General features: G+C 41.5%; 1 protein-coding gene across 2 annotated transcripts in view; it reads right to left on the reverse strand.

Annotated features, from left to right (window-relative positions):
- Positions 1-16,015, reverse strand: part of entpd5a (ectonucleoside triphosphate diphosphohydrolase 5a) — a 44,888-nt gene that overhangs the window by 22,314 nt on the left and 6,559 nt on the right. For both annotated transcript variants that reach the window (XM_038774043.1, XM_038774037.1), the window contains exons 2-8: positions 12,863-13,158; positions 9,764-9,840; positions 8,038-8,181; positions 6,500-6,575; positions 3,274-3,309; positions 2,765-2,853; positions 837-916 (exon numbers count right to left, since the gene is read on the reverse strand). In XM_038774043.1, the coding sequence (XP_038629971.1) occupies positions 837-916; positions 2,765-2,853; positions 3,274-3,309; positions 6,500-6,575; positions 8,038-8,181; positions 9,764-9,840; positions 12,863-13,091 (731 nt within the window). In that variant the 5' untranslated portion in view covers positions 13,092-13,158. The remainder of the gene's footprint in view (positions 1-836; positions 917-2,764; positions 2,854-3,273; positions 3,310-6,499; positions 6,576-8,037; positions 8,182-9,763; positions 9,841-12,862; positions 13,159-16,015) is intronic.

The following is a 16,015-nucleotide window of genomic DNA, read 5'->3' on the forward strand; positions in this document are numbered from 1 at the left end:
GCTAGCACACATCAACAGATCCACTTTGAACTACCTCCCTCCTGGGCAGTGGCCCTCAGGTAAGTTTGGGAGGAGGAGAATGAGGGAGGAATGACTGTGACACACAGTCATTCTCACGAGTGCCATGGTGTCACAGACTAGAAGAACTCTCGTTTCTCTTGACTCCACATGAAGGGATTTTGAAAAAAAAACTTGCAAAGCACATGGCAGGAAAATCTGAGTGGAGGAGGCCCAGCTCAATGTGACCAGTGGTCAAGCGATAGGCCCCTTAATAACATATACAACAGGCTTAACATTTGTTTTAGGTGACCATCAGAAATGCCTGCAAAATTGCCTGATCCAATATTGGGTAGGACACATTTCAAAAGTCATATACCCTAAAAAAATTGTTTATGTCTCCAGATGTCAAGGTCCAATTCCTCCCACAAAACTTTGGACTGGTGTTGTGAAATTCTTCACACAAGAAATAATCAACACCAGGAATGGATTTTTAGATGGGAGTGGAGGCAAACCCAATGGAATTATTTAGAGGCACTTGAATAATAACTGATTAACATCATATGTTAATAAATTTACACCTAGGGATAAATCTTTGTTCTTAAAAAGAGGTCAATACTTAAACATTCAATCATGAACGCAAACAGGTGGGATTTCAGACAATTGCATTCAGGAAGCCCTGAACCGGATCACCGAGATGAACAAAGATGCAGAGTACCAATTAGCTAGAATTACGACCGATACTTTTACAACAAATATAGTGCACTCAACAACACCAAATATTATTGGTTGCATTTTTATTGCAATGGTTGTTGAAAGTCTAATATTATGAAACACACCTGTGGGTGTAGAGTCTGTAGGAACTGTTAAACATATCAAAGGAACTGATGTATTCCTCAGGTGCAGCATGAAGTGTACTCTGCAAGATTGAAAAAATAAACATGTCAGCTCAACACAAAAAGGTTACAATACAAATATTCCTCAACACAAAAAGGTTAAATACAAATATTCCCTCCCCGATTCCTCTTTGACGCAAGGCTGATACTGAAGTTGAGTGAGTTGGGCTCCTGCCCATTACACCATATTGGGATTGGGTTAGATTTAAAAAAACAAGATATACCGCATAATTATGCTATTGTGATAAGATTGAGGTGAAAATCCAAAGGATAACAAGAAAAAGAAAAGCCTCAGAGAAAGACTTGTTCTTCAGCTTGTAAATGCTGAGTGAATGTTTCTGTCTCTACAATTAACAATGTGGTGCTGCTGGAACCAGCAAAAACAGTATTACAACACATTACAACAGACACTTCACAGGTGAGAAATGAAAAGAAAATCTTTCTGGGAGTCAACCATGGCTCAGTTGGTCACATTGTCAGCTGCCAAAAAGGTTGTGTGTGTTCAAGTCCCATTCCAGACACTTGAGCACAATATCTGCGGGAGTGCTGTACTGTTGGAGCTGGCATCTTCCGGGTGACACGTTAAAGTCTGTCTGCTCTCTCAAGCTGCCATAAATAATCTCATCCAAAAGCAAAATATGGACATCCGAAATAAAGAGCGAGAAATACCCAGCAGGGTGAACAGCATTTAGTGGAGAGAGAAATAGAATTAACACATCAGGTCAACGACCTTCCATCAGAACTCAAAATTATCTAATTGCAGTGGGTTTTCATCAACACAATTTAAAGAAACTATTTCCTAATGTATCACATTGCTCCCTGAATTGATCCAGTACACCAGTCAGTTATGGCTGGCCATTTCAGTTGTTTTTTACCCCTAAGGGCAATTTAGCACGGCCAATCAACCTTCCCTGCACATCTTTTTTGGGTTGTGGGGGTGAGACCTATGAAGACACGGGGAGAATGTGCAAACTCAACACGGGCAGTGACCCAGTGCTGGGATCGACCCCAGGTCCTTGGTGCCGTGAGGCACCAATGCTAACCACTGTGTCGCCCTCCATCTCAGTTGGTTAACAGTGTGGAGCTTAACACTGGACAGCCTGGGTTCAGGCACCTTACTGGCGGGGACAGTTCTTGGGACAAGCTTCTTCAACTTACCCCTTGTAAAATTAACAGCCTTAATTAACGATCCTCTGAGACCAAGGACGTTACATGAAGAAAACAAAAAAACAGATAAGGGCAATGAATGGAAACTTTGGCAGCGACACCTATTTCCAGTGAATGAAAGAAACTACATATATAAACTCCTTGCTTGCCTCAGTTTAACATTGGAGAGGTGAGGAGGAGGATTTGAAAAGACTCATCGACACAACAGTTTTAACTCCTGAAGTTTCAACTGTAAACAAGTGCTTGTACGACAACGTTTAGAAACTTAAAACTTGTGAACCCACAGATTGGTGTTGGGGCCAGGAATCATAGAATTTACAGTGCAGAAGTAGGCCCATCGAGTCTGCACCAGCCCTTGGAAAGAGCACCCTAATTAAACCCACATCCTATCCCCGCAATCCAGTAACCCCATCCAAACTATTTGGACACTAAGGGGCAATTTAGCATGGCCAATCCACCTGACCCGCACATCTTTGGACTGTGGGAAGAAACCGGAGCAGCTGGAGGAAACCCACGCAGACATGGGGAGAATGTGCGGAATCTGCACGGTCAGTTACCCAACCCGGGATTTGAACCTGGGACCCTGGAGCTGTGAAGCAACGGTGCTAACCACTGTGCTACCGTGCCGCCCAAATGGAAAGGAAACTCCTTGCTAGATTTAACAAGTTTCATTCCTGGTTGGATCAGGATCTTGCTTTACTTACCTCAGTCTGTGGGAGGAAAGTAATCTGTGTAGAAGCACCTCCCAAGTCCAGGATTCCCACTGTGTTTTCATTTGAACCGTACAAGTGACCTATAAAATAAATTAAAGTCAAATTCTGGTTTCAAAATACTGCTAGAAATCTCCGTGAATAAAAAAACCTTACTTGCTACTCTAATGGAAATACTGGCAATTCGGCTCGATAAACCTGCCCATTTTTTTATTAATCCCACTGAACTAGTCTTCTCACCATATAGTGTTGTATGGCTTCCAAAGTTGGGCAATTAATGGGAGTTCTGGCAGAACCCAGAGAAGCATTGTTATGGTTAAATCATGGAAGATTATCTTTGCAAGGTTTATATTAAGTGGTGACACAAACTGCCGTGAATTGGAAATCTTTGGATGTTAATGGGATATAAATCTTCAGTACAAAAAAACCCAGCATTCCTTTAGTCACGTAAGAAATTCTAAATGATAGTTAATTTTCAATGTTAAAACGATGAAGTCACGCACCAGTCAAGACGTTTACGGTGATCCAGGCTAAAATTCCTACAAAAATAAGGAAGTATAATCAACACAAACACTAGAAATATCCATGTAAACAGTTAATACCCGGGCAGGTAAGCGAACGCAAAAACAGGAGGTTGATCTTTAGCCCTCCCAACTTGGTCCTTGTAAAGTTTCTCTCCAGAACTCACTGGATCATTACATTTCGCTCCTCTCTTAATATTACCCTCATGAATTAAGAATTGGTCGATTAATTTTTTATAGGAGTACTTCACCAGGTTAATGTTTGCAAGTGACATTTAGTTTATGGTTTCAGTATCTTGATTGTGCCCTTTGGTTCTTTTTGCAAAAAAGCGATTGACCTTTTTGTCGCACATTCCTCTCCCAAATGCAAATATTTGCCTTTCAATAAGATAATTGGCAAAACCTTGTGGGGGAGGGGAGAAGATGAGGAGAGTTTTTTTAAATGATAAGTAACAGAGAAAGTGGTAATGGTCTGTAATGCACTGACAGAACGGAAAGAAGCTGATTTAACAGCAATTTACTAAATAAGGAATCGGATATATACTTGAAGGAAAGAAAATGCGGGCAGGGGAGTGGCCCCCGTTGCACACCACTTTCAAAGAGCCATACAGGCTCTATTCTGTCTGACATTATAAAAAACACATACAGCTCCTTCATAGTCACCTCACCCGGCCAAAGTCTGAACCCACTATTTTGCTGAATCTATTCCAAACCCTCCTTTCATAAACAAGGCAAATAAATCCACCAAGTCGTTTCACAATCCGTGGGAATCCAAAGTCAACGTTTACAATAGCAGCAAATTTGGTTTACCGATATTCCAAGAGGCTAAGCACTTTGTGTAATACAAACTGAAACCTGAAGTGACAGACACAACTGGAGTGAATGAGACGGAATTTGGCTCAGAGATTCAATCAAAATTTGACAAAAACTACAAACTTTGTTTAACTTTTATCGGAATGAGGCAGCACGGTGGCGCAGTGGGTTAGCTCTGTTGCCTCACGGCGCAGAGGTCCCAGGTTCGATCCTGGCTCTGGGTCACTGTCCGTGAGGAGTTTGCACATTCTCCCCGTGTTTGTGTGGGTTTCGCCCCCACAACCCAAAGATGTGCAGCGTAGGTGGGTTGACCACACTAAATTGCCCTTAATTGGAAAAAATGAATTGGGCACTCTAAATTTTTAAAAAACTTTATCGGAGTGCGGGCGACACAGAGGCGCAGTGGTTAGCACTGCTGCCTCACGGCACCGAGAACCCGGGTTCGATCCCAGCCATGGGTCAAAAGAGGTCGACTTTAAAGAGGAGGTGGTGAGGTTTAACTAAACAATTCCAAAATTTAGAGCCTAGATGGCTGAAGGCACAGCTGACAATGATGAGACGAAGAAAGTGGGGACAAAAAGAATGTCTAGTTCTTGGAGTGACTGATGACTCGAGAAGATTACAGAGAAACAGATGGGTCAAGCAATTGGAGTGGGGGTGAAGGGGATGGTGTTAAGTATTTGAATAAGAAATTGAGGTAATGCCAGACTGGAAGCGAAGGTAAGTCAGTGAATACAGGAATAATGTGTAATTGCAATTAGATCAGCTCAAATTTATAGAGGGCAAAGGATGGGAGGTTCTACCAGGCGAACACTGGAATAATAAAACATATAGTGCAGAAGAAGGCCATTCGGCCCATCGAGTCTGCACCGACCCACTTAAGCCCTCACTTCCACCCTATCCCCATAACCCAATAACCACTCCTGACCTTTTTTTTTTGGACACAAAGGGCAATTTAGCATGGCCAATCCACCTAACCTGCACGTCTTTGGACTGTGGGAGGAAACCGGAGCACCCGGAGGATACCCACTCAGACACTGGGAGAACATGCAGACTCCGCACAAACAGTGACCCAGCAGGGAATCGAACTGCACGTATTCTGATGGAGAGAATACGAAATCAGAGACAAACATAACAAAGTTGCAAGTGGTCTGCTTCAGGCTGGGACAGTACACTGGGAAAATTGGTGTCGCAGGAATGGAAATGGCATTAAGGGAGGAAATTTTGGATCATCCAGAATTGCATTTCAGACAAGCAGTCTGACAACACAGAGGCAGTGAAGGAGTTGGAAGAGGTAGAACTAGATGTGAATCCCAACAGTGTGCTTTTAGAACATAACTTACAAAATAGGAGCAGGAGCAGACCATATACGGCCCCTGAAGCGCCACCATCCAATACTATGGTTTGTATGATATTATTATACATTATTCAGGGCGGCACGTGGCACAGTGCTTAACACTGGGACTGCAGAGCGGAGGACCGGAGTTCGAATCCCGGCCCTAGGTCACTGTCCGTGTGGAGTTTGCACATTCTCCCCGTGTCTGCGTGGGTTTCACCCCCACAATCCAAAGATGTGCAGGTTAGGTGGTTTGGCCACGCTAAATTGTCCCTTAATTTAAAACAAATACATTATTCAACTCTGATAGAATTGGTTATTTTATCTTTCTCCTCCTGTTTTCCAGCCATTTCATCCCCTTTTTGCTTTCTCCTTGGCCAGAGTTAACTTGCCAACTAATTAGCACACTTTTCTCCTGGAGTACCAATTGTGATCATTTGAAATTTGGCATTCTTACATTTATCCTGATGGAAGGAGACAAAAAAAACTTGGCAATATCTCGCTTTTCAACACTAGTGTGATACAAGTAAAAAATGTCCAAGTTGTAACTTAAATTGGGCGGAAGGTGGCACAGTGGTTAGCACTGCTGCCTCACTGTGCCAAGGACCCAGGTTCGATTCCTGGTTTGGGTCACTGTGCGGAGTCTTCACATTCTCCCTATGTCTGCGTGGGTGTCCTCCGGGTGCTCCAGTTTCCTCCCACAAATCCCGAAAGACGTGCTGTTAGGGTGGATTGGACATTCTGAATTCTCCCTCTGTGTACCCGAACAGGCGCCGGAGTGTGGCAATAGGGGATTTTCACGGTAACTTCATTGCAGTGTTAATGTAAGCCTACTTGTAACACTAATAAAGATTATAATTATTATTATTCTGCTAAACTAACATAGACTTCAAGTGATGTTTGTTGCTCAAATTTACACAGAATCATAGAAATAAATCATCCTTTCAATCTTGAATGATATGGTAGAAAATGTCCAATTCTCCAGAACTAACTCCCAATATAGACACCATTATTAGCAATAAAGGAAACACATAAGCACATGGTGGATTTTGGTCCTACCTTCATATGTCCCATTCATAATAGTAACACAGTCTTCCGGTACCAGAAAAGGAGAATCCTCAAATAGTTCCTGGACCTAGTTTGAGAATAGACACATCAGCACAATGACCGATTTATTTTACTCTATGCCCATATCTGACATATATATATATAATTTCTTCCAATTTTTCCAGCTCCCTCAAGGTTAAATTGTCATTCCCACTGCTTCCCCTCACCACCCATCCAAATCCCCCTCTCTCTCCCTCCCCCCCCCCCCCCCTTCAAAACCACCTCCCTGAAGAATGATCCTTCCTAACAGGGCACAATTCCATTGAGGTCGAGAGGATTAGCTTCTGAGGAGAGACCGAGTAGATTGGGACTATACTCAATTGGAATTTATGAGGGGGGATCTTATAGAAACATAAAATTATGAAGGGAGTAGATAAGATAGAAACAGGGAGGTTGGTTCCACAGGCGGATGAAACTAAAACTAGGGGGCATAGCCTCAAAATAAGGAGGAGCAGATTTGCAACGGAGTTGAGGGGGAACTTCTTCACCCAAAAAGTTGTGAATATGTGGAATTCCCTGCCCAGTAAAGCAGTTGAGGCTACCTCAATGTATGTTTTCAAGGCAAAGATAGATAGATTTTTAAACAGTTATAGGAATTAAGGGTTATAGTGAGCAGGCGGGTAAGTAGAGCGGAGTCCATAAATAGATTAGCTGTGGTCTTATTGAATGGCGGAGCAGGCTCAAGGGGCCAGGTGGCATACTCCTGCTCCTAGTTCTTATGTTCAGTGTCACACACAAGCAAGTTCATTCTTGGAATGTGGATGTTGCCAGCAAGGCCAGCATTCATCATCCATTTCTCACTGTCCTGAGAAGGTGGTGATTGGCCTTTTTCTTGGAGCACTGGTGGCTTAATACAAGTGATTTGTTTTCGAGGACAGGTAAAAGTTAAGACAGGTATATATGCCAGTCTGGGCAAGGAAAGCAGGAGAAGATTTCATTTCCTAAAATAAAACGTTGGTGAACCAACGGGATATTTATGACAACTTCATGGTCACTTTTTTACTTCCAGATTTTAAATTGAAATTCTCAAACCTCCATGATGAGTTTTGAACTTTGGCCGTATCTAGTTAGTGCACTGATTTTTACTGCTCCAGTTGAAAACACAGATCAGTCTGGGTAGAGGATTTCTCCTTGGCCAGAAACAATATTTTTTCCTCAAAAGATGACAGTCCAGCATGCCATTTTGTGATCTATTACAAATATTACAAAATTTTACAGGATGGTGAAAAATCTGAACAGAGCTTGGAATTTACAGTAACTGTAAAAGTCAAATTATGATTTTGTTACACGGGATTGTAACTGTCAGCTTGGGAACGACATTCCGGGAATTTACCCGCTCCATAAAAACTGTAAACAAGTAAACTATAAATACCAAAACATCAGGATGGTCCAACATACTGAATCTGGCTCATTTTCATGTAATGGTGAATAAATACTGCACCAGTGTGCCTGAATGTCTACAATAGTGCTGCTATATTACAAGTTCATACCTCTAAAAGCAAAGCTTGTGCTTTCTGCTCAGGAAGCAGTCGCAGTCCTCCCGTGGCTTTTAGTACCACAGGGGTAGTATGCCAGTGGGTTGAAGGTATTGTCTGTTTTGCCACGTCCAGTAGTTCACGCACAGTTTCCGCACCCTAAAATACAACAATACAGGACTTTAAACAACAAGGCCTTCCTCTGTATGTATCCACACAATTCATTAGCTTGTTATTCAAACACAGAAATTGATTGAAACCAAAGCATAATAAACAAAGCCCCATGCTAACATTGTTGCTAATACAGATAGGCAGTATTTGACTTTACAATGCCTTTTTATGTGGTGATTCATTAAAATGCAGTCAGTTTTCCCCAAGATGACGATGGAAACACGCAGAGTCAATGATGCTCAAGTTAGACATATATAAAAATACATCTATATATATATTTCTAACAAGGGGTAGCACGGTGGCACAGTGGTGAGCATCGCTGCCTCACGGCGCCATGGTCCCAGGTTCGATCCCGACTCTGGGTCACTGACCATGCGGAGTTTGCACATTCTCCCAGTGTTTGTGTGGGTTCTGCCCCCACAACCCAAAGATGTGCATGGTAGGTGGATTGGCCATGCTAAATTGCCCCCTTAATTTGAAGAAATTAATTGGGCACTCTATTAATTTAAAAAATATATATATTTCTAACAAGTGAAGAGGGTACTCAGTAGAGCACATACCTCTGCTACACAAAAAAATGACACAGTTGCTCTTTGACGCTTTTCCCTGCCTGGTTGATGCTCTGCAACCACAAAGCTACAAGAAATTTTAAAAATGTTTCCATCTCACGGAGGTGGCCTCAGGGCAATCCACATCCAACAATCTGCTCTGAAAACTCTGCTCACATTTTCACAGCTGTGACAAATTGCAGCACAACAGCTGAGATAATCCACGGGATTTTAAACCAATCCACAACATTATTTTAAACGTCAGTTGGCCCTATCCATTAACAGATCCTTTACAAGTTACAGGATCTGGATCTTCGCCAAAAACTAGTCACGCCTGTCTTTGGCCATACCCTATGTGCGTACCGGGTTTCATTGAAATCAGTCCAATAATGTTTGGAGATATACTTTTTAAACTGATGAACAGACCAACAGTGGCAGTGTTGTTGAACAAAACACAGAGGAACTGCTAAATGGAAAATGACCATGGCTCATCTAGTTCACTGTATCATCCTGGTGCTCTTGTGATACCACAATAATGGAGAAGCTAATTAATCATGGCAACGACTAGTCTGCAGATTCACACAGGGAGAATAAAATTCCAGCGGTGAAAAGTTTTGGGAACCACCCAAAGCAAAGAACATTTCTCAGGTATCAAAAGAAAAAGGAAAGGACCCTCTTCTCTTCGCGCATTTCCCAGGAAGAAAGGAGAAGAAATAAGGCACAGGGACAAACCACCTTTCACTTATGCGACTTGGAATCTTTCCCGTTGCGTGCAGCAATTAAAATGCAGAGAATTAATCCTTACAAGAGGTGTTGAAAGTTCCAGCTTTCTAATTTTTTGTTTTACACCTCACATTTTCCCAGAAAAGCCAGCAATCCGAAAATTCACATTTGAAGCTGGCTTCATTGCAGTTGCTTTTACTGCACTAATTCATGTTACAGAACACTGCAAATTCACTCAAAGGGTCATTTGGATCACACCTGAATAAGTCAATTTGTCCATAAAGAGTTGCAGTACCCACCTGCTCAGGGTCATCTACGTAGGCTGACAGACCAGGCTTTACTGATTCAAAGATTTCATTGTCCACTTGAGGGGGTTCTGTTTTAAAAACACGTCTGTTATTTAATTGAAAGTTATGCAGAAATTTTACAGGCCACAGCAAATTTTGCAAAAAGCATTCATCTCAGATCAGATATCTTTTTTTTTTAATTTTAGAGTACCCAATTATTTTTTTCCAATTAAGGGGCAATTTAGCATGGCCAATCCACCTACCCTGCACATCTTTTGGGTTGTGGGGGTGAAACCCACGCAGACACGGGGAGAATGTGCAAACTCCACACGGACGGTGACCCAGGGCCGGGATTCGAACCCGGGTCCTCAGTGCCGTAGGCAACACTCCTAACCACTGTGCCGCCCTTCAGATCAGATATCTAATGAGAAGGAAGAAATGGTTTTATACAGTCTTTTATGTTACTCAAACGGGTTTCAAATGTAATGAATTACTTTGGAACGCAGTGACCTATGCAAGCATTTATGTAGTCCACAGCAAGATTCCACCAGCAACAAGGAGATGACTAATGAATTAATCCATTATTGGTGGAATCCTTTGAAGCAACAGTATTGGTCAGGATACCGAGAAAACCACTTTTTTTCTTGAATAGAGCCATAGGGATCTAATTATTTTTTCTGATTGCGATGTATCTTCATTTGCCACAGGGGCTAGGTGTGCCTAACCATCAGATTTTTCCCATTCTACTGTTGTTGTGATCAGTTACTGGGAAGCATTCAAATGGGGATCTACCTTTAGAACAATAGAAGTGTTATGGTACGGAAAGAAGTTACAACATTTCAGATGGCGATCTAGGCACCTATTAAATGAGTTGCTCATTTCAACCTCAGTGAATTCCAGATGTCCATCATCCTCTGGGTGAAAAAGTATTTCCTCATGACCCCTCTAATTCTTCTAATTGAACCTTCTGTCAGAGAAACATGTCTTTCCTGTCTACACTGCCTAGGCTCCTCAATCGGGTGACCTTTTAGCCTCCTCTGTTCAAAGGAAAACAACCCTAGCCTGCCCAACCTCTCCTCAAGCCCTGTCAATATTCTTGTAAATCTCCTCTGTACTCTCTCCAGAGCAATTCCTGTGATGTGGTGACCAGAACTGTAGACAGAATTCCAGCTGTGACCTAACCAGCGTTTTATACAGTTCCATCATTACATCTCTGCTTTTGTATTCAATACCTCACCCAATAAAGAATTCCATATGCTTTCTTGACCACCATTCCTCCACTTTCAAGGATCTGTATACATGCACTCCATGGTGTCTCACTTTCTCAACCCATCTCAATATCTTTCTGGATATTGAGTATTCCCTTGCTTTGTTTGCCCTCACCAAATACATTATGTTTTTACAGATTGAATTTAATTTGCCACATCTCTGCCCACTTAAGCCAAACCATTTATATAATTCTGTAATCAACAGCTATCCTCTTCACTATCAACCACAACTCCAATTTGTGTCATCTGAAACTTTCCCAGTCATGCCACCCACGAGTTTTAAAATCATTAATATATACAACAAGCAGCAAGGGCCCCAACACTGAGCCCTATGGAACACCACTGGTAACTGTTTTCCATTCGCAAAAATATCCAGCGACCATTATCCTTTGTTTCTCGTCACTGAGCCAATTTCGGATCCAATCTGCCATCTTTCCCATGAGATCTCACTTTTTGGACCAGCCTGCCATGTGGTGCCTTATCAAATGACTTACTGAAATCTATATAGACAATAGCCACTGCACTACCCTCATCAATCCTCGTTACTTCTTCAACAAAAATTCTATAAAGTCAGTAAGACAAGATCTTCCCTTAACAAAACCATGCTAATTAATCTTCCCTGATTAATTCACACCTTTCTAAGCGACAGTTTATCCTGTCCCGCAGAATTGTTTACAATACTTTTCCCATCACTGAAGTCAGACTGAGCGGCCTACATCCTAATTTGGGCCAAACAAGTAAGCCATATCATTATTGTTCACTCATAATATGAGACACCAAATTATTACATTAATAGCCTAGCTATTAGAGGGGCTGGTTTAGCACACTGGGCTAAATCGCTGGCTTTTAAAGCAGACCCAGGCAGGCCAGCAGCATGGTTCAATTCCCGTACCAGCCTCCTCGAACAGGCGCCGGAATGTGGTGACTCGGGGCTTTTCACAGTAACTTAATTTGAAGCCTACTTGTGACAATAGGCGATTTTCATTTTCATAGATGGTGCCAAGTCTTCAGAAGAACTTTAATGTATGTATTTAGTTCTTAGCGCTTGCAAGATAATATAAATAATTGTTGAAGTCGGAGTTATTTCTTTCCAAAAAAGGAAGGAAGTTGTGCAACATTTACCGCAAAAATGAAATTTTTTTAGGACCATTGAGGAATTGAGATTTTACATATCTGAAATATACAACAGGACCCAATCTACAGAGGCAAGTTTATTCATTTATTAATTTTAATCAGGAACCTCAAAAAACAGAAATATAAATGCTAAAAAAAAACAAGAAACAGAAATTATTAGGATCCAAGCCAATTGGGTGAAGCCAAAACCAAGGCATGGAGTTTTTCTTTATTGGAGAGGGATACTGACTTGTTCAATCTCACAGTCCTCCACCCACTGAGAACCTAGCAAAATGTTGTTCTCAAAAAAAAGCGGACCAGCATCCGTAAAAAGTCCCTCAACTCAACCAGCATCCATCAACAGCTAGACATGCAAACAAGACAGGTTTAACGCAGGGAGGCTTAGCACAAAATTAAAACTATTTTGGGGAAGGGGACATTTATGAACTAGACACGAAGACCTCTCTCGTGTCTAGTCGTCCGGTTAGGTTGGGCACGGAAGATTATAAATATTAATTGTATACCTGCTGTAATTATGTGTGCCGCGGCGAAAGATAAAACTAAGGACATTAAGTAACAATTTGTTCATTGGACACTACCAGAAAACTGGCAGTAGTAGAATTAAATATATGTAGATGCAACTGTGTCAAAAACAAAAATCAGGGAAAACTTCAACTTCACAATAAGCCAATGCCTCATTACATAGGAAAATGTAAAGTGATGCACTCACCAGGACCTTTCTGAATGAATGAGTATATGTGTATGCGCGTCCCAGTGCTTCCAGCATCAAACATGATTCCATAAAACACGTTGGATATATTTACAGAGGTTAGCTTTGAAGGCAAGATATTTGGATTTTCAATTCCATACTGTGGACTGTAAACATCTGCTTCTGACAACGTAATGCAAGCCAGGGAAAGAAGGAACTCCAGATCAAAGAGGCCCCCCGGGAATTTCATCTTTTCCTAGGAGGAGGAAATGTTGGCAGTGGAGATCAGGTGGCGAATCTAATCGGACTTTGCGAATCTGCAACAAGAAGTTTTTGTTAAACAGTTTCTGTTGGGTTTACTTGTTGGCAGCTTCCCCACGAGGGACACTTTTTTAAAAATCCTTTGCGCCAGTCAAAGTTTGCATAAAAGGTTTGTGGGAAGAAAGTTGGATCAAACATTACGAGTTCCCATATATGTATCTTACCAAAAATGACATTTTAACAGAAATAGATGTTAAATTATAAATGTACTAAATTGAATAGTGAGTGTAGTAACTACATTAATTAATCTAGCAGGGTTTGCAACTCTGCTTAGCTGCATATAAGCAGCAGAAAAGTAAAAGACAGGCACAGTTATAAGCATGCATAGTTTCTCTCATCTTTCAAACAAAATGATGGTAAAACATCCACCTTAAAACAAAGGTTTTAGAACGCAAAAACAATTCTTGTTTTCTTCTTAAATTGGAGCAATGCAGGTTGTCATAGACTTTTCAAAACTCAGGGTCAGTTTGATCAATGTATAGATCTTACCGCTGAGATGAGCTCTGAATGCAACTTGATGCTATCCCAACAAACAGCTACTTGTAGTGTATGTCTAACTCTGATCCGACACGCAGCATTTGTCCCTCCCAGTCAATCAAATTAAAGATGCTATGCAAGATTACTTGTCTGATGTTACACAAGTTTATGAAAAACAAACCAAAATAAAATAGAGCCAAGCCAAAATAAAAAAATCCAGAAGTAATGATCCAAGTTTGAAGTGCTGGTTCCCTGTGGGATGGCTAGTTTGGGGTTAGGACCATTTAAGGGATGACAACGGCTCTCAATAAATACAAAATGGCCATGAGGGGTGGGATTAGTAATTTGGTTTGTAATGGATTTTTAAAAGAAGAGACAGTGCTAACCAGGTAATTAAAGGGCTAATCAAGTGGCAGAGGAAAAGACTGCAATCTTTAATTAAATATAAAAAGAAAATTGGAAGCAGTCATTACCAAGTTCAAACAGGGTGATAATGGTTGACAAACCTAAAGGAGTTTTTCGAAGGAGGTGGTACATGGGGGAATGGATTTTCAGAAAGCCTGACAAGGAAAGCCTAAGGGCAGCACAAGTGGATAGCATTGTGGCTTCACAGCGCCAGGGTCCCAGGTTTGATTTCCCGCTGGGTCACTGTCTGTGGGAAGTTTGCACGTTCTCACCGTGTCTGTGTGGGTTTGCTCCGGGTGATCCGGTTTCCTCCCACAGTCCAAAGACATGCAGGTTAGGTCAATTGGCCATGATAAATTGCTCTTAGTGACCAAAAAGGTTAGGAGGGGTTATTGGGTTACGGAGATAGGGTGGAAGTGAAGGGTTAAGGTCGGTGCAGACACGATGGGCCGAATGGCCTCCTTCTGCACTGTATGTTCTATGAAACACATGCTAGCTGATTGAATAAGATTGACGAGTATGCAATTGGGGCATGTCACTAATTGGGTTAAAAGTCGTTTCGAAGGGAGGAGAGCAGGTACTAGGGAGCAGTTTCTCAGTGTTGGAAATGGGATCTCTTCTGGAACTACTTCAGTTCCTAAAGACATCAATAATTTGGATATAGGGCTAGACAAGAGTGGTTTCCAAATGTGCAGATGATTCTAAAATAGGAGTAAATGATTCTGTAGAAAGGGATGCTGAAGAATCCCTTCACAAGACATAAAAATGCCCCAAAAGAATAAGACTATAAATAAGTTAGGGGGATTGAGTTTTATGGCAACGGACATACAATATGCAAGTTACAAGATGAAAGTCGCTATAGTCCCAGAGGACTATAGACTGTTGAGAAGACGGGGTTTTCATGGATAACCTCAGCCCGTATGGGAATTGAACCCGCGCTTTTGGCATCACTTCGCATCACGAACCAACCGTTCAGCCAACTGAGCTAACCAACCTCTCCATGCTGTGACATTATGGTGAATTTATACATTAGTAAGTTGGTGGGATATGTAAATTTCAACTCCAACCTATAGGAAAGACGTTGAGGAAAGAGAGAGCATGGCACAGATTCACTGAGATGCAACCTTGTTTGAGGTACCACAGACATGAAGATGGCTTTAAAAAAAAGGGTCTGTTTTCAATGGAACAGCAGGGGTTACCAGATAAGTTGTTCGGTGTTTAAAATTATTATAAAAGGGATGGAGAGTGTTTCTAATGGGTTTTTAAAAATTTACAGTACCCAATTATTTTTTTCCAATTCATAAAATAACTGGTTTTTAAATTAAGGGACAGTTTAGCGTGGCCATTCCACCTACTCTGCACATTTTTTTTGGGTTGTGAGGGTGAGACCCACGCAGACATGGGGAGAATGTGCAAACTCCATACGGACAGTGGCCCGGGGCCGGGATCGAACCCGGGTCCTCGGCGCCGTGAGGCAGCAGTGCTACCACTGTGACACCGTGTCGCCCTAAGTGTTTCTAATGGTTGAGGGATGTATAATGAAGAGGCATAGATACAGTAGAGTCCGACAACAACAATGATAATCTGTTGGAATGGTGTGGGTTGAGGGATAATTATTCAAATCGTACCATAAAATTTTTTTACTTCCATTTGAGAGGTCAGACCGAACCCTGATTTAACTAAGACATCGGTGAGGCCCAAGGCTGAATCGGCAGAAAATATATAGAAAAAAGTGGACACTTTTTAGACAAACCTATCAATAAATAATCCAACATGACTCTGGACTTTCACACTCTCATCCACATGAGCATCAGAAAATAAAAATTAATTAAGTGAATGTCAGAGTATTATGAAAATAATGTTTTTGATTTGGGTTATAATAAAACTGTACTAGTCTTAAGGCATAGAAATTAACAGAAAAATGATATTCAAAGCAGTGACACTCACCAAGAGAACTCCACTCACTGGCTG

The sequence above is a fragment of the Scyliorhinus canicula genome, chromosome 2 (genome assembly GCF_902713615.1).
Source record: "Scyliorhinus canicula chromosome 2, sScyCan1.1, whole genome shotgun sequence".
NCBI lineage: Eukaryota > Metazoa > Chordata > Chondrichthyes > Carcharhiniformes > Scyliorhinidae > Scyliorhinus > Scyliorhinus canicula.